This window comes from Miniopterus natalensis, chromosome 10 (genome assembly GCF_054644295.1).
Source record: "Miniopterus natalensis isolate mMinNat1 chromosome 10, mMinNat1.hap1, whole genome shotgun sequence".
Taxonomy (NCBI): Eukaryota; Metazoa; Chordata; class Mammalia; order Chiroptera; family Miniopteridae; genus Miniopterus; species Miniopterus natalensis.
This window is the reverse complement of record NC_142090.1, coordinates 4,245,686-4,269,758: the sequence shown is the minus strand read 5'-3', so window position 1 is coordinate 4,269,758 and position 24,073 is coordinate 4,245,686. Positions and strand designations below refer to the sequence as shown.

Below are 24,073 nucleotides of genomic sequence, written 5' to 3'. Positions count from 1 at the left end.
TGCACGCGGCAATCACGGTTGCTACTGGATGGGCTGTTGCTGCCAGGTGACAGTGACAGGAACCCGGCGCAGGCAGGCAGGACCAAGTGCTTCTTCCTGCTCCAACCCTCCACCTCCTTCTGGAGCCCTATTGTCAGGACCAGCCGGGAAGCCACCCGGCCAAGGAGGAGCCCGGTTTACCGAGGCACAGGCCAGCATCACAGAGCAGAGCACAGAGAGGTGGACTTGGAGCCTGGAGACCATCGTTTCTTCACACATTTCTCCATCTCTCCCAGCAGCTAAAGGGTTGACGATACAGAGATTCGGGGCACCGGAGAGGTCAGCCTGCGTCCTCACGTGTGGCACAGTGCAGGGCTCTGATCGGTAGCCAGTCATGTGTGTGCTCTCTGTGCGGTGCTCCATGCTTGCTCAGGCCATGGGGCGTCCTCAGTGTTTTCAGATGCTCAGCACAAAACCCACCATCTAGATGTGAGTGTGGATCCTTCCGGCTGTGAGGGGATGCTCCCCAGAGGCCTGCCCTCCTCCAGGCACTGAAGGTGGGGAGGTTGTGGGGCTGTGGGAGGAGGGAACCTCTTGCTGCTTCTGATGTGGGCAGATGAGTTAGAAGTAAAGCAGGTCTGACAGCTAAGCCAGGCCATGCGGAAGGGGCATCTGGGGCAGAAGCTCTGGGTGTGGCTGCACAGAGAAAGGGTGTCCATTGGGCCTCCCTGGTGTGGCAAGGGGGTATAGCTCAGGGGTAGAGCATTTGACTGCAGATCAAGAGGTCCCCGGTTCAAATCCGGGTGCCCCCTACCATTTTAGTCACTAAAGGTCATGAAGGGGTTCCAGTGTCCCCTCCTCTTTCTGGATATGATCTGAGTCTTCCTGCAAAGGGGGAAGAAGCTGAGGACGCCCTTCCTGCCCAGAGCAGGGCAGCTCTGCTCAGGTGACGTGTTTGTCCCACTCCTCCGATCCGCCCGCTCTCCCTCACCTGTCCCCATGCTCTCCAATGTGAACTTGATCTCTTGCCTGAGGTTGAGGACTCTGACCTTTGCAGGTGACCAGAGTGGAATGTGGACAAAGGAACAATAGTTGGACTACTGGTCGACTTCTCAATAGTTGCAAAGAAAGTCAGAAGATGGTGCAATGGACACATATGCTGAGAGAAAACAACAGTCAGCTCTGAATTCTATTCCCAGCTAAACTGTTCTTCAAGAACAGACAAAAGCTGAGAGCTTACCACCAACAGACTCTCGCTGCAGAAAATTTTAAATATATACTTCAGAGAAAAGAAAAATAATCCTCGATGGGAGATCTGAGATACAAGAAAGAAAGTTGAACAAGGAAATTATAAGATATGTAAGTAAATCTAAAAATCGTTGACCATAGCCTTGGCCAGTGTGGCTCAGTTGGTTGGAGTGCTGTCCCATGCACCAAAAGATGGTGGTTTTGTTTCATGGTCAGGGCGCATACCCAGGTTGTGGGTTTGATCCCCCGAACGGGAGGCAGAAGATCAATGTTTCTCTCTCTATCTCCTTCTCTCTCTCTAAAAGCAATTAAAAAATTATTGACCATATAACACAGTATTAATGTCTAATTTATAAAGTTTTTAAAATAATAACTAAAATACTGGTTAACGATAACATAAGGAATGGGGTCATAAAAGTTAAAATGTTTACGTAATTTGGAGGAAGATAAAGATATTAACATATATTAAAATTTGCATGCAAAAATTTTTATGGTATCATTTTAAAGGTTGTGGTTTTGGTGCTCTCCCTCTAGGTATGGATTTAATTTTTTTTACTATGTTTTGGATTGATAGGGGTTGTTGAATGTAAAGATTGATGTTTTTTTCATTAGTTGTGAAATAGCCTCAGTGGTGTCTCCTCAGATATTGCATCAACTCCATTCTCTCATTTCTTCTCCCTGGACTCCATTTAAATGTACCTTCTCACTGTGTCTCTCTATTCTGTCTGCCACACTTTTATCTCTCCATGTTTTATAATGGAAAAATGGACATTTCTTTCGAGTGTTCTAATTAAACAATTTTCTCTTTGGTTGAACCTATTAACTGAGTAGAACACAGATATATTCATTGAGTTTTTCATTTTTGTTACTGACTTTTAGATAAAAATTTTCTATCAAACTGTCTTAGTCACTATTTATTTATTTATTTATTTATTTATTTATTTATTTATTTATTTTTATTGATTTCAGAGGATTTGAGAGGAAGGGAAAGGGAGAGAAAGAGAGAAACATCAATGATGAGAGTCATTGATCAGCTGCCTCCCGGGCATGTGCCCTGACTGGGAATCGAATCGAGATCTCCTGAATCATAGGTCGATTCTCAACTGCTGAGCCACGCCAGCCGGGCCTCTTAGCCACTTTTAATGCTTTCCAGCTTCCTACCGAAATTTTCTAGCCTGGCTTTTAGCTCCTTGAACACAGCAACACTGTTATTTTATTGTGTGTTTCTGGCAGCTCTAATATAAAAAGTTCCCATGTTTAGTTCTGTGGCCTGTTGTTTCTATTGATTTTCATTGATTTTTTTTTTTTGCTTCCCTGTGTACACAGTTATCTTTGGCTATGTGTTGAACATTGGATTCAAAACTTTATTTGTAGAATTTTAGGCAGGGTGGAGATAATATCACCCTTCAGTTGTTTGTTTGTTTGTTTGTTTTCTTGATTTTCAGGTATCTGTGAGACTCTAACAGTCAAGATACTTCAATATAATTTCAAGGCTTGCGTTTCTGAGGCCATTCAGATGCACAAAGACCGGCCACAAATTCTTGCAGTGGCTGTTTTCTTTCAGTTCGCCCTTACCCTAGAGGGTGCTAGCCCAAAGCCAGAGGTAGTTTACCAGTGTCCTTACTCTCAGCGGCCCCGAATTCTGACTTCTACCCTCCAAGTCCTGACATGCTTCCAAAAGTTCCACCGAGCCTCTCAGCTCCCTCTCCTGGACTGAAAACCACACTCAGGGACAAGGGGGCCTTGGGTGTGGAGCTTTAACTTTCTGTTTCCCATCCTTCCCAAATCCCCATCTAGTATTTCCTGTCTAACTAGTTAGCTCTTTGATGCTTTTAACGAGATGTTTTACATATTTTCCCAGATTTTTCATGTGTCTTTGAAGGAAATATTGTTTCAAATTACCTTGTTCATAAAGGAACGTGCAGATTCCCCTGCAGGATTCTTTATACTTTTTTGAATTAAAAAATATTATATAAAGTAGGGTCTACTTCTAAGCCTTTTCATCAAGAAAATACTGACCCAGAGTAGGCGAGAGAGGCAAACATCAATGTGAGAGAGACACATCAGTTGGTTGTGGGATCAGGGCCAGGGATGGAATCTGCCACCAAGGCACGTGCCCTTGGCCAGAATTGAACCCACAACCCTTCAGTCCACAGGCTGATGCTTAAAGTGCTGAGCCAAACCCTCTAGGGCCAGAGCCTTTGCTTTTGACCTGGTTCTCAAATCCTTACAGTCACCTCCGGGAAGGCGAAAGATGTCTATCCATACTCCGCAAGTGGTAGCAGCAAGAACAAGGACACAGCCTCCTTTCTGGACATTACAGCGAGGTCGAGGAAATGTGACGTTACTAGAAAGAAAATAAAGTCCTCACGCAGGCCATGAAGGGCAAGCGTCCCGGTCCCGGGTGGTCTGGGCTAATTCCTCAGCCTCTTCAGTTTAATGTGACCACAGTAGCTGCTGTCTGGGTGATGGTGAGGGGAGGACTCTTGGAGCTGGTGCTGATTCAAACCCTAACTTTTTTTTAAAAAAAAATCACATTTAATATGCAAATGTGGGAGAAAGAAGCACATATTTCAGCACCAGCTTCAGTAACTAAAAGGGTCAAAGAAATAGGGGGCACCTGGATTTGAACCAGGGACCTCTTGATCTGCAGTCAAATGCTCTACCCCTGAGCTATACCCCCACTCACATATAGCCTTCCATTAGCGCCTTTTCACCCACGCACTCCGCCCAGGACAGCTCCGTGTCTACGCGTCCCTGTGGCTTAGGCACGTCCCAGGAGGTGGTAAGTCCACCATCGTCCACTCTCTTGCCTTCCCTTCTCCAGCCTTCACCAGTCCCCCCTCCAGCCCTCCCCTTGCTCAGGTTGTGGGAACGGCACCAGCCTGTGCACCTGGAAGGGCCATCTGAGTCTACACTCGTGTTTCTACCTGAATGTGAGCACATATCAGAACAACGATGGTCGGGTCCGGGGCTTTAGTGACCCTCACGCTCAGAGCGGGGAGAGCCTCACCCCTGTTCCGAGGCCTCAAGAAGGGTGTTCATTGATCCATTCATCTGTTCATCCAGTCACTCCACAAACAGAGCATGTGCGGACACAGGGACCTAAAACACTGTCCTTGCTCCTCAAAGAGCCTTAGTCCAATAGGAGAGAGAATCATGAACCAAAGTATTTCCACAGGAGTGGCAGAAGCCCAAGAAGAGAGCTGTGGGAGCAGAGAGTGAGGAGCTACCCTGCCTGGAGCATCAGGGGGGCTTCCTGGAGGAGGTGGACAAGGAGGAGTTTGTTGGAAGAAGCTGGAGAGGATTTCAGGCCATGGGAGGAATGAAAACAAAGCTAAAAGCATGTCAGGCATGTCTGGAGCTCAGGGAGGCGTCAGACTGTGTCACACACGTGTGCTCATCCACCGGGAAACATTTTGGAAGTCTGGATTCCTGTTCGCCCAAGAGTGGGGCTCAGCCGTTGTGACTGAGGGAAGGCGGGTGACGCGGTGTGACAAGCCATGACCGCATTTAATTCTCTCAGACACCCTTCTGTTGTCTAACTCCAGGTCTAGCCAGGACAGGGCTGGGCCCAGGGAGCACCGGAGCGCCACACGGGCCCTAGGACACAGCGCAGTCAATGTGGGGCGTGAGGCGTCTGAGGGCCGGGGGCCAATGTGGGTGACAAGAGCAATCCTTTGCCTCCTTATTTTCTAGGTCAGACTAAAAGTGAGTTTGGGAAGGGGGCACCCGGATTTGAACCGGGGACCTCTTGATCTGCAGTCAAATGCTCTACCCCTGAGCTATACCCCCACGACTGCTTATGAACCTTAATGACACCTCTTGAACTGCGCACTGCTTCTGGACTCTTACAGCCCAGCTCCCGGGAGCAGGCAGCCCGCCCTGTGACACCCTGGCTCCCCCGACTCACTCGTCCACCTATAAACACCTGCCGAACGCCTCCCATGTGCCAGGCTCCGTCCTTCTTCCATTTCTCTCCCTCCCTCTCCGGCTGCACTTGCATCTGCCACCCCGGTCTGTCTGCACTACCGTGGGCAGTCATTGGCTTTGCCAGCCTAAGAGAGCCCCGGTCCCCTCCTGCCCTCCCGCGCCAGGGCCCTGAGGGGCAGAGAAGGTGTATGGATAGAGCAGCAGGTCTGGGGCAAGAACCTGGCCGGGACACCACACCCTGAGACAGCCGGCTCCTTTCCCGTCTACCACCCGCTTCATCCACTCAACCCCCTTCATCCGCTCAACCAGGGTGTGGAGGAAAGAGGTTAACCAGCTCCAGATTCCCTCCCAAGGGGAAACTGATTTGGGGAGGGGGTGGGACCTTGGTAACTTGCTTGTGAGCCCCCTGCGCAGGGAGGAGATGGTTCTGGGACTTGGCAGCTCTGTGAGCAGGGGGAACAGGGAGGCCGCCAGGAAGGAGGCTGTCCTCTGATCTGAGAGGCTGGGGCCAGTGTGGGACATGGCCGGAGAGAGCGCCCCCACCCTCCACGTTGATGGAAAAGCCAAGAAAGGCTTTGAGTGTCACCCAACCCCATCTCTTCCCCACACAGAAGAGTCTCTTGGTAAGTCCATGCTGCTCACAGGGCTTTGGGCAAGTAGATCTTTTGTCCAAAAATACCGAGGAGGGTCCAAGACCCCACGGGCTGGTTTACGCAGCACCTGGAGTGATTTCATATCTCCTGTGCTCTCCTAAGCCTTGGCTCTCCAACCTGAACTGGCATCAGATGCCCAGGGGAACGTGTTAAAACTGAGACCCCCCCCCAGGCCCCACCCAGACCTGCTGAAGGAGACCCGTCTGTCTGCACCTTTCCTAGAATTCTGGCAGGAGGAGCCCTGGGGAAAGCACCCCGTAAATGACGCAGTCTTGCCCTGCACTGTCGGGTCGGAGGGAGCAGAAGCGGCCCTCAGAGCAAGGCCTGGCCTGGCTGGGGGAGCAGCAGAGCTCTCCCCTGATGCGGCTGGAAGGCTTACAGAGAGGGTGGGACGCAAGGAAGTCACTGCTCGGTTATTAGTTGAAATCTGCTAAGACTACAGGGCTGACCCAAGTCCCCTAAGGATCTCATTTCTCAAAGCCCCCGTGCTCACTTGAGCCCCACAGGAGCAAACCCTGGCTCCATGGCACAGCTGAGCTGAGGTTGGGGGGCCTATGACCCAGGGACACCTCGGCCAGGCCCTGCCTGCTCCACACCTCCCAGTCCTGTCACCCCGCCTTAGGGGCCCAGCCTGGTGGCCAAAGTCCCCTTGCACGCCAGGGAAGGGAGCGCCTCCCCAGGCTCCTGCGGTAACAGCCCTCACGGACACAACTACCTGCAGGCCTCAGATCTACAAGGCTCGTTTGATTCAATAAAGGAAGAAAACCAAGGACTTAGGGCCAGCCTCTTACCCAGGGATACAGGCATCTCATGGTGCCCCTTCATGACAAGCTGGCAGAGCTCTCCCTGCCAGTCTTCCAGGCGCTGAGAGCTCACAGCCACATCTCCAGCAGTCACAGGCACCCGGAGGTGCAGGGCGCCCCCACCAACGCGAGTTACAGCCATTTCAGAAAACAGCTCAAATCAGCTCCAGTCTCTGCTCCCGCTCCCTGAACCAGAGGGCACTGCTGGTCAAAGCATCTCCCCCTTGTTTCCTTCAGATAAAAGGCAGGGACCGGCGGCTAAAAGGACCCAAGGTCGGGGCTCCGGGTTCCTGTCCCCTCTCCTAGGTACAAACCCATCTCCCTTGAGTTCTCCTACACCAGCGGGTCTTCATCCTCAGGGGTCGTTCTGGAGTAACGGGCACAACCATACCCCTCCCAACCAAGCGGCTCCGCCTGCCGCAGAGGACCTTTCTGCTGTGTCACACTTTTCTGGCATTTTTAAAAAACATGTTTTTATTGATTTCAGAGAGAAGGGAGAGGGAGAGCCCAGCCGGGCGTGCGGCTCAGCAGTTGAGCATCGACCTAGGATCCAGGAGATTGCAGTTCGGTTCTCAGCCAAGGCACGTGCCCAGGTTGCAGGCTCGATCCCCAGTCGGGGGCCTGCAGGAGGCACCTGATCAATGATGCTCTCATTATTGATGTTTCTATAAAAAAAATAAAGATTTTTTAATTTTAAAAAGGAGAGGGAGAGACAGAAACATCAATGATGAGAGAGAGTCACTGATCCTCTGCTTCCTGCACACCCCCGACTGGGGATCCTGCCCACAACCCTGGCATGTGCCCTGACCGGGAATCAAACCATGATCTGCTGGTTTATGGGTCAACGCCCAACTCCTGAGCCATGCCGGCCAGGCATTGTTTGTTTGTTTTCTATTGAACTTATTGGGGTGACATTGGTTAATAAAATCATATAGGTTTCAGGTGTACACTTCTCTACAAAGTCATTTTCTTAAAGTCAGCCAGCTTGTCCTCTGGGGTCCCTGTCCATCCCTCCAAGCTCTGTTGTCAGACAGCCTGGGAATTCCATCTTCTCTCAGTCCGTGTGGCAGCCAACATGGCCAGAAGGCAGGTCTCTGCGGACTGGATTTGAGCCCCATAAGCCATTCCTGTAACTAGACGTGAGGAGGTGAGACAGGCACCAGGAGAGGGGTCCAGAGCCATTCCCTGCTACGAGAAGGTCAGGATGCTCTAGAATAGGGGGAAACTTCTTTCAGGCACCCAAAGGCCTCAGTGGTCAGACCCCCAAACACCTGGAAGACTCAAAGACAGCAGATGCTGGACCCCACAGGGCCCCCATAGGGAGAATCCTGAACCAAGACCCAGGAGCAGTAAAAGATGAACTAACAAAGCATCACCACCATAAATGAACAGTGGAAAGGATTTGGATCCCAGCCCTACCACACACAGTGACAGAATCTTAGTCAATTCCTTAACCAACCACTTCACTCAGGAACACAGCCCGGGAGATAGGAAGTGAGTGAGAAACCTGGGTCCAGAAAACCTCCCAGGGTACCGATGCACACCCAGACTATTTCAGTCCCCGTGTTCTAGAGCAATCCCCCACCACCGCCCAGCGTGCCCTGTGGGCACCTGGCAGAGTGAGCACGGGTCCAGGCCCTGGGCTAGTGAGGAGCAGCCCACCCAGAGACTGCCCTGCAGGGAGCTGTCTACCCAAGGGCAGGAACCAGGCCACATGCAAGCACGCATTGAGTCCAATGTATTTATTGAGCCTTGGAGCAAGGAATCATCAGTTCTTTAGGGCCTTTAACACCAGGACTCCACCTTTCTTTGTCTTACAAATGAGGAAGCCCAGACCCAGAGCTGGCAGAGAGTCTAAGACCATACCAGGCTCAGGCCTCCGGAGTCCCTGAGGTGCGCTCTGCTCCTGCACCACGCAGGCTCCCTTGACTCATTTTGGAGAAAAGCACTTTCTTTAAACACCTATTGGGTGTCAGAACTCACAAGGCCTCACTGAGGGGCTCAGCACATTTACTGCTTTGGAAGAAAAGGGGGCGCTAGTGCTTTGCAATTTCTCACGTTTGGCTTCCGAATACCTGCATTGACAAAGGGCACTAACATTAGCAAACCGGCCCAGAAACTCTCAGCCCTGAGGCATCCCAAGGAAACACCTGAGACCAGCTCTTGCAGCTGAGTGAAGATCAGAGCAGCTACACTTGCATCATATCCTGTTTGAGCCTCGCTGACAGCCCAGCCCTGACTTGTGGGGCCCCTGGAGAGGGCTGGGGGGTGCCAGCGCAGACAGGAAGAATCCACACCAGGGGAGGGTGGCCCCATTTCTTCCCAAGCCCAGGGGAGCTTGGTTGAACTGTCACCGACTTACATACTCCCTGGTGCCCCAGAGATGATGGCAATGTTACCATCCGCCCCCAACTCTGTTCACAACTTTGGGAGAGGTGTCGAGAGTCAGAGGGGGCAACAGGAAGCGGAACAGCCAGGGACCTGGGCACCTGGATGCAGGCCTGGATGCTGTCCACTTCACATAGTGGCAGACAAATATGACAATCAGAACAGCTGAGGACCCACCACTCCAGCTTCAAAGTCACTTACCCTGAGGGTGGGTCTGTAGGCAGCGCCCTGAGTGGTGTGATGTAAGAGGCACAAGGAGCTTGCTGCTGTCTTCTCCGTGAGGCCTGTTGCTACGACCTGAACTTGCATGTCTGACTCTTTACTTTGGTAAGAATTTGTTTCACTGAAATTCAAAGCGCTCCAGGGGGGAAAATGGCCTCACTCTGCCCCCATGGGACTTCCCACTCACTCCACAAAATCAAGGTCCTCCCTGACAGACTCTAAGGGAATGGGCCGCGGATCCACGTGGAAGGGAGCAGCAGCCCTGAACCTGAAAGGGAGGTGAAACCAGGCTTCCGATTTGTCCGGCTGCTACGACCCTGACAACCCTAAGGTGAGGTAGGAAGCACTGGGGTCATCGCCGCTTTGACAAGCGAGGAACACGAGGCTGGAGGTGGTGAAAAGATGTATCCAGATCTCCTGGTCTAAGTCTGCGGGAGGCCCAAGTTCTGGGAGACAGCTCCCTCCTTCAACAGTGACAAACCATCCAGCTGGCTGACCAGCCTCACCCAAACCAGGCCCTTTCTCTCAGGAGCTTCTTGGGCTCCGGAGAGACACCATCCTCCTGGTGACGCATGGCAGGGAGCACGCACACCCTGAACACAGAGAAGAGGGCGTCGTCTACTCTGGGCTTCAGTCCCCCTTCTCTACTAACAATGTCAATCAGCACCCACTGTTGGGAGGACTGGGAACACTGGGTGTCAGTCTGGGCCTAGGTGCCGACATCTGGGAGGATGCCTGGCTTCCAGGACAGCAGCCGAGGCATCCCCATCTGGTCTGGGCAGTGGGCTCTGCGGTCCCCACACTCAAGCCAGTGAAAGAACAGTCCTGCCCCTCAGGAGCTCTTGGTCCCCTTTGCAACCACACACACAACAGTTACAAAAGCACCAGAAAAGCTCTATAAGGAGGAAAAGAAAAACAAAAAAAACCAGTTTCAAAATAACAAAGTACAAAAGTCCCATCTCCAAGTGCCTGTTCCTCGGGCTGGCTGTCCCCTCGGCTGTTTCTCACGTTGCAGCCAGACCCCCCCCCCTGCCGACACAACCTGCACCCAGGCCCTCGACGTTTCCATCGCCCCCTGCTGGATGGCAGCGTCTCTGGCCCAAGGAACCCGCCAACCCCCCCCCCCCCCCCAAGCCTTCAGGGAATCCTTTGTAAGTCAGGAATGTAGAAAAGGCAGCAAAGAGTGTCAAACTCAGAAAACAGGGCCTGGGGGCAACTCCTAGACGGTCACCAAAAAGGCTGCCGCTTCCCCCTGAAGGGGGCGGGGGGGGGTCTCTCCAAAGCCACCGCAGCAGGAGCCAGCGGGGCGGCCGGCAGGCGGAGAGGGGGCCCCGCCGGGACCCCGCGGGCTCAGCCGTCCTCCGAGGGGCCGGGCCGGGGCCGGGGCCGCGGCCGGGGCGGGCTCCCGGGGCAGGCGGGGGGCGCCTGGCCGCGCGCGTGAGTCTGCATGTGGATGGTCAGGTGGTGGTTGCGGTTGAAGGCGCGGCCGCACTGCGGGCACTGGTAGGGCCGCTCGCCCGTGTGGATGCGCTGGTGGCGGAAGAGGTCCGAGGGCCTGCGGAAGGCCTTGCCGCAGTAGGGGCAGGCCGGCCAGCCCTGGCCGGGGCCCGTGTGCAGGCGCTGGTGCAGCAGCAGGCTCTTGCGCCGCTGGAAGAAGCGCAGGCACTCGCTGCAGTGGTACGCCTTGGCGGCCGCCGGCCTGCGCCCCACGAAGGGCCGCCCGGCCAGGGCGCGGTGGCCCCCGGGCTCCTCGGGGAGCCAGCGGATGACGGGCCCCGGCACCACCACCTCCCCGGGCTCCAGCGCCGAGGGCGCGTCGCCCCAGGCGCCGGGCGGGGGCGTGGGCGAGGGCGAGCCCCCGCGGGCCTGCGCGCGCCCCTCCTCCACGTGGGTGCGCTGGTGGATGGTCAGGTTGATCTTCAGGCGGAAGCTCTGCCCGCAGTCCGGGCAGGGGAAGGTCCGCTCTCGTCGCCGGCGGGGCAGGATGCGGGGCGCCTCCCCCGCCGCCCCAGCCGGCCGAGGACGCGGGTCCCCGGCGCGCACCCTGGGCACCCCCTGGGCATGAAGCTGGCGGGGGCCCTCGGGCCTGCCCTCCGGCCCCCTGGGGGCTGTACTCTGGGTCCGGCTGGGGGACTGCCCCAGGAAGAGCTGCTCCGGCACCAACTCGTCCTCGGACAGTGCCTCCGTCTTGATGACCACGCCACGGGCACCACCTGCCGGGAGGAGGAACGTCCAGTGGTTCCCTGGGGGCCGCCGCGCCCCTGCCCCAGGCTGGCCCTCCAGCCAGGCACCGCCCCTCTCCTGCTTTCACAGGATCCTTTCTCCCGCAGGGCTCACCCCAGGGCGCAGGGGGCCCTCTCACTCAGCTCCACCCACAGGCACTGCCTCCTGAAGTCACCCAGTCTGTCTGTCACATGGCCACTAAGGAGTCAGGAGAGAGAAGACAGTGCTGCCAAAGCAGGGAGCCAGGATGCCAGGGGTCAGACCAGTGGGAGACATACAGGTGGGAAAATGGAGGGGCCGCAAGGACAGGCAGAGACCCTGGACCCTGAGATAGGCTGGCCATGCAGGACCCCCTGATGTGATGACCTTAGTTCTGATCTTGAATGACAATGAGCCCTGTGGGCCTTGACTGCCTCCGGCCTAGGCCAGAGGCTTCAGGCCTGGAGGCGCTGAATGCCTCAACCACACTCAAGAGTTACTCATCCGAGTCACAAATCCACTGTGACCTCGGTGACACGCAGGTGACATGAAGACCGGGCTTCCCTGCTGGGCCTCAGTGTGGGTCACACTTGACTCGGAGACAGGACCGAGGCAAAGGGGCCTCCAGGACACAGCAGTGAAAGGGTGGCACTGAGGCAGCAGGTCCCAGGGGTCCCTCACGCTGGGAAGGTAGGTCCTGGCTACTGAGCCCTGCCTGAAACACTGTGCATCCTTCCAAGTCCTCCCACCGCTGTTCACCTCTCGTCTTCCCTGCAGTCATCCCCCTACACCACTCTGACCTTCCCCAGCACCTGGTGGCCTCAGCGGCTAGACCACAAGGCCTGCTCAGAGGGTAACCTCAAACCCCGCCCTCTGCAATATTAAAAGGAAAATCTTCAGCCCTTTCTGAGCAACTTCCAAGATCTAGGACCTGAGTCATTTCTGTTTTTCTGAAACTTGAACTTAAACCTCAAACCAGGAGGCCAGTGCACACGGGAGCCCTTCACTGCTGGCCCTCCAGGGACAGCACCGGATGGCAAGGCTGTGGGTCCTCTGCTCCTTGAAGCTCACCCGTAACCCTCACAAATATCTCAGGACAGAACTTTATTTCTGTTAGAAATGATGTACTGGTATTAATTTAGTCCTACACCTACAGAAGCACTGAGTCTGTAAGAATCATTTAAACTTTGAGGTAGAATGGGGTTGCATTTAATGGGCTACCATGGCATTCCTGACGGTAGGAACCAGTGAAGGCCAAGGCGCCCGGATCCCTTCACATGAGCCCATCTGCAGCTTGGTCCCACCACGCCATGACCCCGTGGTGGACCCAAATCTGACCTTTGCCTCTGTCCGAAGCAGGTACCAGGATGGAACCAGGGGAGAACCGGATCCCTTTCTATGGGGACAGAAAATCTGCCCCAAGGCCAGAATGGGCAATAATCGCTTTTTTTCCCCTTGCTCATCAGTGTCAGCCCGGTTTACAGAAAATACACAGACTCTAAGTGGGAACTAAATTTAAGTCGCAGGCCTCCACACACAAGCTGTAAGACACTGGAGCCTGGGAGCCTGGGCCACTCCACAGTGGCTGTGAGACTTTTCTGTCACCAGACCACTAATCTGGCAGCCTGCAGCTTGTTTCCAAGTAGCAGCTTTCCAGCTAGGCCGAACCTCAGTGAGGGAGGAACAAACCACAGACGCTCTGCATCCCCAGAGCCCCAGGGAAATAAAACCTGGGGGGGCCAGTGAGGAAGGAACTCATCAGGAGGAAACTTAGCAGATTGCAAAATGCTAACCACCAGCCCACTCCTAGAGGGACCCCATGCTCCTCTGAGGCTCTGCAGTGGCTCCAGGGCTTTCTCTCTTCACTCACCTGGCCCCGTGCCGGGCAGGATGTCCCTGGGAGGGGAGGCTGGGGCCTCCCCATCTGAAGATTCTTCCTCCTGTTTAACTGAGGACAAAATGCTGGTGCTGGCCGGGGGCCCTGTGGGAGAGAATCCCGTGAGGGCCTCTTCCGACACCAGGCTCCTGCTGGGCGACAGCCGCTTCCCAGCAGGCCCTGGAAATGCTCCAGCACCTGCCAGGAAGAGGGGGCCCCAGGCTCTGCTCAGAGGACTGTAGCCTCCTCTTCAGAGGTGAGACGAGAGCTGTGAAGGCCACACGGCCCCCAGTGCCAACAACTGGTTCCCTGGCATCTGAGTGTCACTCTGATGGGCCTCAAAAGGACAGAGGGTTTGGGGAGGCCCCTGGGGCACAGCGGCAGGTCTGTGACAGACAGAGAGAATGAGGGGGTCCCATCTCTCCTTACGCAGTGTCTGGGAAGGAGGGACCTAGGGAAGGGAGGAGTGTCACCTCCAACCTCAGGGAGGCCATATTCAGTGGGGGAGATGCACAGAAATAACTGGAGAGAGAGGACCAGAGTCTGAAAGTCAGGCCAGCAGGAGGGAGGCGACAGAGGGGACGCCAAGGCAGCAAAGCGCAGTCTAAAGGCATAAAACAAGGCTCTGAATTATCTGCCGAGCCCTAGGCGGATGCCCTCTGTATTATACTCCACTTTTGTGAAAGGATGGACATGAGTTTCCTTTAAAAGGGAGCAGAGAACAATGGAAACGGTGACGGACGCCACCAAGCTCTTCACAGGCCTTCAGAAAGACGGCCCGAACTGAGGAGCACACGGCTGCCCCGAGCCAGGTGTATGACACATACCTCCCCTTAATACACCCACAGTCAGGGCTCGGAACCTGCTCTCCTGTGCCCTGCCCCTCACTCCAGGCAGGCCGGTGCGCCTGGCCCCCAACACCCCCATGGAACCCATACCTTTACTCACACCGTTTTCTCCTGCTGACATGCCCTGTGTTCCCAGCAAAACTGACTCTTCCTCGATGGCCCATCTCAGGGGCCCCTTTTCCAGGAAGCTGGTCCCACTCAGCCCAGCTGACCCCAGCCACCCCCTCCCTCTTCTCAGTACCGCTGGCCTGGTACTATTGCTGAGAGGCCAGTCGCAGGGCTGCCTGGCAGCCCTCACTCACCTGTGCTTGTTGCAGGTGGGGTTACTCTTGCTTCTGAGTCTCTCTGGTGCTCGGGGGCCTGCCTTTCATTTGGTCCCTCCTGGTCAGACCTGACTGGGCTGGGAATGTGCTCTGGAACTGGAGGGAGAGTGGGGATACGCTAATCAGTGACACCGAGGACAACGCTGAGTTCCCCCAGGTAGCCAGAGCCTCTGGGAAATGGCTAAGTGTGGTCACTGGGACCTGGGACATCCGTTCAAAAACAGGGCGTGAGAATTAAGTGGACTTCACTGACCATCCAGTGACTACATTCTAGGCGAAAGCTTCCATGTCTAAGAGAAGGAAACAGTGCAGCACGCTAACTTATCTAATAGTGTACAAGCACCCCCAAGACTCTCATCAGTAGATATGGATGTTTATAGGAAGTTTGTATTGTTTTTTAAAAGCTTCCCAGGGCAAAACACATGAACAGATATTTCATAGAATAAGAAGTTCAAATGACCCATAAACAAATAAAAATATATTCAACCACACTCATAATAAGAGGGGTACCATGAAAACCACACTGCTACCAAAGCCAGACAGACACTTCAAGAAAACTACAGACCAATATCCCTTATGAACATTGATGCAAAAATCCTCAGTAAAATACTAGCAAAACAAAATCAGCAGCATAGTAAAAGGATTAAACATCATAACCAAATGGAGTTTGTTCTTGGAATGCAAGGATGGTTCAACACATGAAACCAGATCAATGGATGACACCATATTAACAGAGTGAACAGGGAAAAACACCCAAGATTATTCAATTGATGCAGAAAAGGCATCTGACAAAATTAAACACCTTTACCTGATAAAAACACTCAACAAAGTAAGCACAGAAGGAAACTACCTCAACATAACAAAAGCCACATATTAGGAACCCACAGTGAACGTCATATTTAATGGTGAGAAACTGAAAGGTTTTCCTCTAAGATTAAGAATGAGCCCAGCTAGCATGGCTCAGCAGTTGAGCGCCGACCTAGGATCCAGGCAATCAGGGTTCAATTCCCAGACAGGGCACATGCCTGGGTTGCGGGCTCCATCCCCAGTCAGGGGCGTGCAGGAGGCAGCCGATCAATGACTCTTATCATTGATGTTTCTCTCTTTCTCTCCCCCTCTCCCTTCCTCTCTCTGAAATCAATAAAGGTATATTTTTTTAAAAAATGGACAAAGGACTTGAATAGACATTTCTCCAAAGAAAACATTTCAATAAGTCAACGGCAGTGAGCAATAAGGACATGAAAAGATTCTCAACATCACTATCCGGGGAAGGCAAATCAAAACTACAATGAGATACTAGTTCACACTCGTTATGATGGCTACTATTGAAAAAATAACAGAAAACAACAAGTGTTGAAGGAATGTAGAGAGAACCTGACCACTGTTGGTGGGAATACTAAACAGTACAGCCACTGTGGAAAACAGTATGGTGGCTCCTCAAAAAATTTTAAAAGACAGAACTACCATATCATCCAGCAATTCCAATTCGGAGTATATATATACCCAAAAGACCTGAAGGCAGAGTATCAAACAGATATCTATACATCCATGATCAATCACGGCAGCATTATTCGCACGAGTCAAAACATGAAAGTAACCCAAGAGCGAAGGGATAAACAAAGTGTGGTCTCTCCATGCAATAAAATATTATTCCACCCTAGAAAGGAAGAAATTCTTCAGGCTACAACACGGATGAACCTGGAGAACGTTATGCTAAATAAAATAAGCCAGTCATAAACAGACAAATACTGTATGATTCTACTTATATGAGGTACTCAGAGTAATTAAAATCATCAAATTGTGGGTGCCAGAGGCTGGGAAAGAGGCAGAATGAGGGGTTAATATTTAATGGTATAAAACAACAGTTTCAACCGGTGTGCCCCAAGAATGTTTAAGACATACGATACCTGACTATTGAGTGAGGGGCACTGACCTCTTTCCCCTTAGACTGTCAAATAAAAAAATGACAACAGTCAACAGAACAACAGCCATCCGGTGGGAATGAATCAAAACTATACCTTTTTTAAAAAAAATCCTCATCTGAGGATATTTTTTCCATTGCTTTTCAGAGAGAGTGGAAGGGGGAGAGACAGAGAGACACACACACACACATCTATGTGAAAGAGACACATTGACTGGTTGCCTCCCACTCACACACCCACGGGGCCGGGGATTGAACCTGCAACCGAGGTATGGAACCCGGAATCAAACCCGGGACCCTTGAGTCCACGGGCTGACACACTAACCACGGAGCGAAACTGCCACAGCAAAATTATACCTATTTTTTTTTGGTCAGATCAGCAAAAAATATATTTTTCGGTGTGCCGCAGAACTTTAGTAGTAATTAGCTTATGTGCCATGAGATGAGAAAGGTTGAAAATCGCTGGTGCAGTTTCAGTTTTACAAGATGAAAAGAGGTCTGGAGGTGGATGGCAGTCACGGCTGCTAACACTGTGAATGCATTTCACGTCCCTGAACTGCACTCACACAGCTAAGATGGTGAATTTATGTTATATGCATTTGACCACAATAAGAAAAAAAGAAATAAAGTATCAATACGCAGTACAACATGGATGAACCTTAAAAACATTATGCTAAGTGAAAGGAGCCAGAGACAGAAGTGTTTTGGTTTTGGTTATGTTTAGGGGGGAAAAAAGAGATGTATACAGCCAATGTGCAAACCCTTGATCACTGGTGAACCGGGGTGATGACCCCCTGGAGGTTCACTGTACTATTCTCTGTACTTTCATTTATTTTTTAATTTTGTATTTAAAAAATAAAAAAGCTCCCCAGGAGATTCTGATATGCAGTCAACTTTGGAACCACCAGCTACACACACCAGCGGTGGGGACGAAGCTCCTGAGAGGGTCCATTTCCACGAAGGAAAGCCCGTACCTTCCTGGCCTTACAGCTGCAGGTTACACAGTGGGGAGCAGAGGTGCAGGGGGACAGGAGGCAGTGACAACGCTGCTGCTGCTAGCAGGGCTGTTAGGAAGAAGTCCCCGCTGACTATAAAATGCTCAGCTGTACCAAAGCCTGCCGACCCATTCGGTCCTCACAGCCGCCAGGGGAGGCAAGTACCGCTGTTCCCTTGCAGAGGCAGAAACCATAGGGCGCTCGGCAAAGGCCCCGCGCCCACCCGACCGCCGGCCTGGGGCAGGGCGCGCCCCACCGTGGGTTAGGGGCCTGCGCTCCCTCGCCAGCCTGTCCCACTCACCAGCGTCCGGCCTCCCTGCGCCGGCTGCCTCTCTCTCCTCCCCCTCCTCCTGGCCCCACAGGCCTCCAGGACAAGGCTCCTCTCCCCTCTCCATCCGGGCGAGGATGTCGGGTTTGGAGATGGCATAATCTGTGGACATAATGGAGAGAGCTGGATCAGGACTGGTCACCTGCCACCCGGTTAACCACAGAGATGCAGAAACCAAAGCCAACGACACGGACAGACTGCAGGAGGCCAGTCTCCGGGCAGAGGCCCAGATGCGACGACGCGGCCTTACCCAGGGACACTAGCATCTCGTAGTTGCCCCTCATCACGTGCTTGTACAGATCCTTCTGCCAAGTATCCAGCTTGCCCCACTCCAGCTCGGAAAAATACACGGCCACGTCATCGAAGGTCACGGGCACCTGGAACCACAGGGGTCACGCACGCTCACCCACACTGAAAGGCACGGCCCCTCGGGCGGTCCCACCCCAGGTGCCCGGGGTTACCTTGGGGGCCTCCCCCTTGCTGCCCGGGGGCAGCCTCAAGATCCAGAAGTTCCTGTTGCGCAGCAGGTTCTCCATGTTCTCCAGCCGTCTCTGCAGCAGCCCATATTCCTGCAGCAGCGTCCCCAGCACGGCCCACTTGCCCTCCAGCTGGTTCCCGAACTCCAGGGTCGTCTTCTCGAAGTCGGCCAGCTTCTTCTCGGCCGTCCCTGTCCGTCCCTCCAGAGTCAGCAAGCGGGCCAGGCAGGAATCCACTTTCTTCTCCAAGGCCTGGATGGCGGCCACCACCGTCCACAGGGTGATCTCCGTGGAGTAGAGGTAGGAGCTCTTCTCGGCAGACGGCTGGGGCGATGAAGAAGGTGTCGAAGGCCTTTCGTCCTCTGTCTGCTTGTCCCTCTCTGGAGCCTGTCCACAAGCAGAGAAAGGAGAAACATCAGGACTATACAATCAAAACGTCCACCTCGAAAAGAAACCTCAGAATGGCACCTGCCAGGTAAAGCCCCCGCCGGGGATCCTGAGGGCCAATCAGGCAGCCGGGTCGGAGATGGGGATGTGGGGACATCAGTTACAAGTCCAGCCTCAGGGCAGGAGACACTGGCTGGACCAAGGTATTAGCAAGTGGGAAACAGAAGGAAAACAGAGCCAGAGAAAGAATTATGTGTGGTCTCAGACAGGTGGCTCCCTACCTGGGTGTCTTGGTCTCTTCCTCTGAAAATGAAGGGACAGGCTTTGCCTGAGGCACAGAGAACATGAGCTCTGCACTCAGCCAGCCTGGCTGCAACTAGCAGCGCCACCGTTCACAAGCTGGCTGACTGTGGGCAAGATTTCTTTTTGTTTGAACATATTTTTATTGATTTCAGAGAGAGGGAGAGAGGGAGAGGGAGACAGAAACATCAATGATGAGAGTCATTGATTGGCTGCCTCCTGCACGCCCCCTCCTGGGGATCAAGCCCACAACCCAGCACGTGCCCTGACCGGGAATCGAACCTCAGTCTCCTGATCACAGGTCAATGCTCAGCCGCTGAGCTATGCCGGCTGGGCTGAGCATGGTTTCTTAAACACCTTTCAACATCCCTTCTTAAAAAATGGAGCTAACGATAGTACCTACATTACACGATTGTGAGAATTAATGACACAACTTGGTAAAAAGCACTCCGTACAATGTCTAGTCTGGGCTACTCAATAAATATGAACCCTGTGCTGATACAGCTAAGATGACGGTGATGAGAATGTTGTGGATCTGACGGTCTGGCTCGGGGATGCAGTATGAATGGTGCAGACGGCTTTCTGTTTCACCTCTTTTATTCCACGGTCCTTCAACACCTTGGAAAAAAGCTTCTGAAGTGCCTCAGCTTACCCGGGTGCATCCCTGAGCACGGGCGATGGCCTCAGTCCCCAGTTCATCTTATTATTATTACTATTATTTTATTAATCCTTGCCGAGGATATTTTTCCATTGATTTTTTAGAGAGAGTGGAAGGGAGGGGGGGAGAGAAACATCGATGTGAGAAAGACATATCAATTAATTGTCTCCCGCATACGCCCCGACCAGGTTGGGGATGGAGCCTGCAACCCAGGTATGTGTCCCATGGCCAGAAATCGAACCCATGGCCGTCCAGTGCGCAGGCCGACACTCTCACCATTGAACCACACCAGCCAGGGCAGTCCCAGTTCATCTTGCTAAAAGCCTGGCTAGAATGACGAATAGACATCTCGGCCCTCCACTTCACTCATGCGTCCCAGTCCAATCGCCCAGCTTCCCTCCACCTTTGCATGGGCTCTCCCTGCACCTGTCTGTCTGCACGCCTGGCTTCCTCTCACACAAATCTCCGGCTCAGTCACTGCCTCACAGGGGCCTTCACAGACCCACACATGTAAAATAGGGCCCTGCCCCGGCCCGGCCAGGCCCGCGTGGCTCAGCGGTTGAGCATCGACCCATGAATCAGAAGGCCACGGTTCAATTCCCCGTCAGGGCACATGCCCGGGGTCGCGGGCTCGATCCCTGGTAGGGGGCGTGCAGGAGGCAGCCGCTCAATGACTCATCATTGAGGTTTCTCTCTCTCCCTCTCCCTTCCTGTCTCTGAAATCAATATAAGCATATTTAAAATAAATAAGATAAAAGTTGTTGACGCTCAATTCTCAGGCCCAATTCTCATTTTAATTAAAAAAAAAAGGGGGGGGCTGTTAATTCCCTCCTTCATAGCACTAATAACCTATGACAACTCTGTGTGTCCGCCCGGGTTACGGTTTCCCCACAAGGACATAAGCTCCAGGAGTGTAGGTGCTAATCATGTTGTATCCCCAGCTTCTAAGAGCGCCTCACTCACCGCAGTTGCTCAATCAATACCTGTCCCTCGAATGAATGAATGAACAATTCGACAGCACGTTCATTCGGTTAACAATTACCGAACACCTGCCACCGTTAAGGTACAATGGGGGGGGGGGGCAGAAAAATGACATGGCTCTTTCTTCCATCTCCAGGAGAGACATTCTGTATGGAAATACAAGAGTGATACCCACGGCCTAACAAAAGCCGAGGGCAAATCACTCCTGTTTGGGGGGCTTTCCTTGGAACCTCAGGTGATGCAAGTGAGCAGAGGGAAAGAAGCGAGTGGGCAGGAACCTCCAGAAAGAGTGCTGAGGGAGAGGGGTCCTGGGCTAGGTGGGAGCTGCAGGGGTCACCTGTCCCGTTACAGCGAGGCCATCCCGGGGGGCTCTCCCCAGCAAACCAGGGCCATAAACCTGCAGAACTGCCACCCCAGGTTTCTCCCTGGCACTCAGGGAGACCTAAAGGAAGGGGGAGGAGAGGAAGTTCGTCCTTAAGAAGCAGCTAGAAAAAAAAAAAATCAAGGTTCTAGAAACTTCACTGACATGCACTGGTAACAACAGACACCATACATAGAGGTCTCTCTGCAAGTGTTCTTCTACTGTATCCAACCGGCCAAAGGATAGCTTTCTCTGACCTGTGCGCACAGAACATCGCCAGCCCACAGTCTAGAACGTGCTAAAATAAAAACCCATCTCCAATCCCTCTTCCTGTAAACAGCACTCAATACCTTTGTCTTAGGCAAAAGTAGGCTCCGGGGTGCCCTGCAGGGGGCGCCATCCCAAAGCCCCGGCCAGGCCTCCCGCGCCTGAGTGACCCTGGGCCGGTCCCTTCCCCCGAGCCTCAGACTCGGGGCTGGGGACCCCCCCTCCCCGCCTCGGGGCCGCCGGGCCTCCCCCGAGACAATGGGTGGGGAGCGGGGCGCTGCGCTCGGGCGCAAGGCCCGTCACCGCCGGCGGGAGCGGACCGCGGGGGGCCCCGACGTCGGGGCGCCCGCTCGCCCGGCCTGGCGTTTGGGCCGCCCGGTCGCTCGGCCTGCAAGCGGCGCGCACGCCGACGAGGGCGCCGGCGGGGCGAGCGCTCCACGCGGCGGGGCCCGGCCCGTCTGGGCGCCCGCGCTTACCCGGTCGGGCGCCGCCTCGGCCATGGCTGCGCGTCCCCCGCTCGGCGGCTCCTGTCCCCGGCCTGTCGGGCGCTGGCGGCGGCGGAGGCGGAGCGCAGCCGCCCAGCCTCGGAGCCCCTGCCCGGCGGCCGCGGGCTGCGTCCGAGCCACGTGCCCCGCCGGCCCTTTAAACAAGAGCTGCGCTCGCGGCCCGGCCCGAGGCCGCGCACAGCGCCCCCTGCAGCCCGAAGGACCGCACGCCCGCGGTTCGCGGCCCTGCGTCGCGGCGGCCGCGGGGGCCACGGGGGAGGGGGGCGGCCGCCCCGCCTCGCTGGGCCGCGGGAGGCGACGCCGTCGGGCGGGCGCGGGCCGCGCGCGGACGCTGCTCGGGGAGGGGCGCCCGGGTCGCCCCGAACGCTCCGCTCTGCAGGGTGGCGCGGCTGAGGGCCCCAGCGTCCCACCCGGGAACCGCGCCCAGGGAGCGGATGCGGGAAACGCGCAGACTTTTTGAAACTTTGGGAGTCCCGTGTGTGTCCCCCCCCCCCCCCCCGTCGCCCCAACCCTGGGGGCATCTCAGGTGTGCGTGGAGTCGCCGTCCTAACACCCCGAAAGGACCCGACGTGACTATTGGTTTGAGTAGAGTACTTCACGCCCAGGGAAAAACGTCGGGGGATGGACAAAGGTTTTTAAACTCCTTTTTTAGTTCCCCAGACCAAAAAGAAAAAAAATCTTGGGAAAAATTTCATTTATTAAAAAAAAAAAAAAAAAAGCCCGGCCAGCGTGGCTCAGCGGTTGAGCATCAACCTAGGATCCAGGAGGTCGCAGTTCGATTTCCGGTCAGGACACAGGCCCCAATTGCAGGCTTGATCCGAGTCTGGGGCGTGCAGGGGGCGGCCGATCAATGACTCTCTCATCATTGATGTTTCTGTCTCTCTCCCTCTCCTTTCCTCTCTCTGAAATCAATAAAGATATATTTAAAAAAATAAAAAGCAGCCCTGGCCTGTGTGGCTCAGTGGTTAGAGGGTCAGCCTGCACACCCAAGGGTCTCCAGTTCCCTCCTCGCCCCCTGTCGGGGAAAGTATGAAGCAACCAATCCCTGTGTCTCTCTCACATCCATGTTTCTCTCTCTCTCCTCCCTTCTTTCCACTATCTCTGAAATGCAATGGAAAAAAAATATCCTCAGGTCAGGATTAAAAAAAAACAAAACAAAAAAAGCCCTCTCTCTCTCCCCCAAACAGCTTTGAGAATCCTGGGTCTCCCCCTCCTTCCCTGGGGCCTACCTCCTGAGCAGAGCCCCAAAGCCCTGTGCCACACTGTGGATGAAAAGGGGCCACATGCTAAACCTGAAAAGCTCAGGGGAGGCCTGCACAGTGGGCCTTACAAACTCAGAGACCTAAAGTAACCGCATACGATGGCCTGGCTGGTATCTCCCCTGACAAAGGTCAAGCTTTGACCCTAACTGAGCCTGGCTATTGTCCTTTTGCATCTACCTTAACATACCTTTGAAGTGTCAGGGTGCCCTGGCCAGGTGGCTCAGTTGGCTGGGGCATCCTCCTGTGCACCAAAGAGGCTGTGGGTTCCATTCCCAGTCAGGGCACATACCTAGGTTTTAGGCTTAGTCCCTGGTGGGGGTGTGTGGAGGGGGCAACAGATCCATGTTTCTATTTTTCTCTCTCCCTTCCTCTTTCTCTAAAAATTCAATAAGAAACATCCTCGAGTGACGATTAAAAAAAAAATAGAAATGCCAGGGTAATTTCTTTTTTTCTGGACCCCTCACTGCACCAGAGCAGAGACCACGAAACTCCTCTTACGGGAGACAACCGATCGATGCTTCTCTCTCTTTCTCCCTTCCCCCCTCTCTAAAAAATCAATAAAAAACATATCCTCGGGCAAGGATTTAAAAAAAAAAAAAAAGAAGACGAGAAATGAGAAATGTCAGGATAATTTCCTTTTTTCTGGACCAGAGCAGACCACGAAACCCCTCACTGCGAATTGTTATCGTGTTAACTGCTAACTATCCTATACCCGTAAATGTAAAGGAAGTATGTGTCTGTTTGTTTTACTTTTTATTTAATCCTGGAGATTTCCCCATTGTGCTTTCTCCCGCCTCCTTAATCTATCAGCCCCAGTTACAAGGATTTCATGGAACCCCTAAAGTCCCCTCCTTTCACCGCAATGTATACAGTAAGGTGCAAAACTGCCATTCTCTGGAGCATTTTCTCAAGGCGTTAAGATTTTGCTTCCCGGCAATTGTTGTCAGTTTGGCTCAAATATGCTCATAAAAATTCTCTACAGGTTTAACCGTTTTCTTACGTTGACAACACCCAGTCTTCCCGTGCACATCAGCGACCAGCTGGGATCCTCGCAGCTCTGGCTCCGGGCTGGGCTTGCGGCAAGAGCAAACCCACCCCTAATTCGGGCCCTGAGGCATTATGAATAAAGTACTCAACGTAGGGCCCGTTTTCCTCG

At 53.8% G+C, this 24,073-nt stretch overlaps 1 protein-coding gene and 3 non-coding genes across 4 annotated transcripts; 1 reads left to right on the top strand and 3 right to left on the bottom strand.

The window, feature by feature from the left end:
• The first annotated feature begins 719 nt into the window (after window positions 1-719).
• Window positions 720-791, top strand: TRNAC-GCA (transfer RNA cysteine (anticodon GCA)). Its single transcript has one exon. It is a non-coding gene; the product is annotated as a tRNA-Cys (tRNA).
• Window positions 792-3,838: 3,047 nt separating this feature from the next.
• Window positions 3,839-3,910, bottom strand: TRNAC-GCA (transfer RNA cysteine (anticodon GCA)). The gene has a single exon. It is a non-coding gene; the product is annotated as a tRNA-Cys (tRNA).
• Window positions 3,911-4,950: 1,040 nt separating this feature from the next.
• Window positions 4,951-5,022, bottom strand: TRNAC-GCA (transfer RNA cysteine (anticodon GCA)). The gene has a single exon. It is a non-coding gene; the product is annotated as a tRNA-Cys (tRNA).
• A 5,554-nt stretch (window positions 5,023-10,576) lies between these two features.
• Window positions 10,577-21,675, bottom strand: ZNF783 (zinc finger protein 783). The gene is made up of 7 exons (XM_087820955.1): window positions 21,626-21,675; window positions 18,181-18,582; window positions 17,970-18,096; window positions 17,693-17,821; window positions 14,455-14,571; window positions 13,299-13,409; window positions 10,577-11,439 (listed from the first exon to the last, which is right to left on the bottom strand). Exons 1-7 carry the CDS (start codon window positions 21,647-21,649, stop codon window positions 10,577-10,579), a joined length of 1,773 nt encoding a protein of 590 aa, XP_087677081.1. The 5' UTR covers window positions 21,650-21,675.
• Window positions 21,676-24,073: the final 2,398 nt, after the last annotated feature.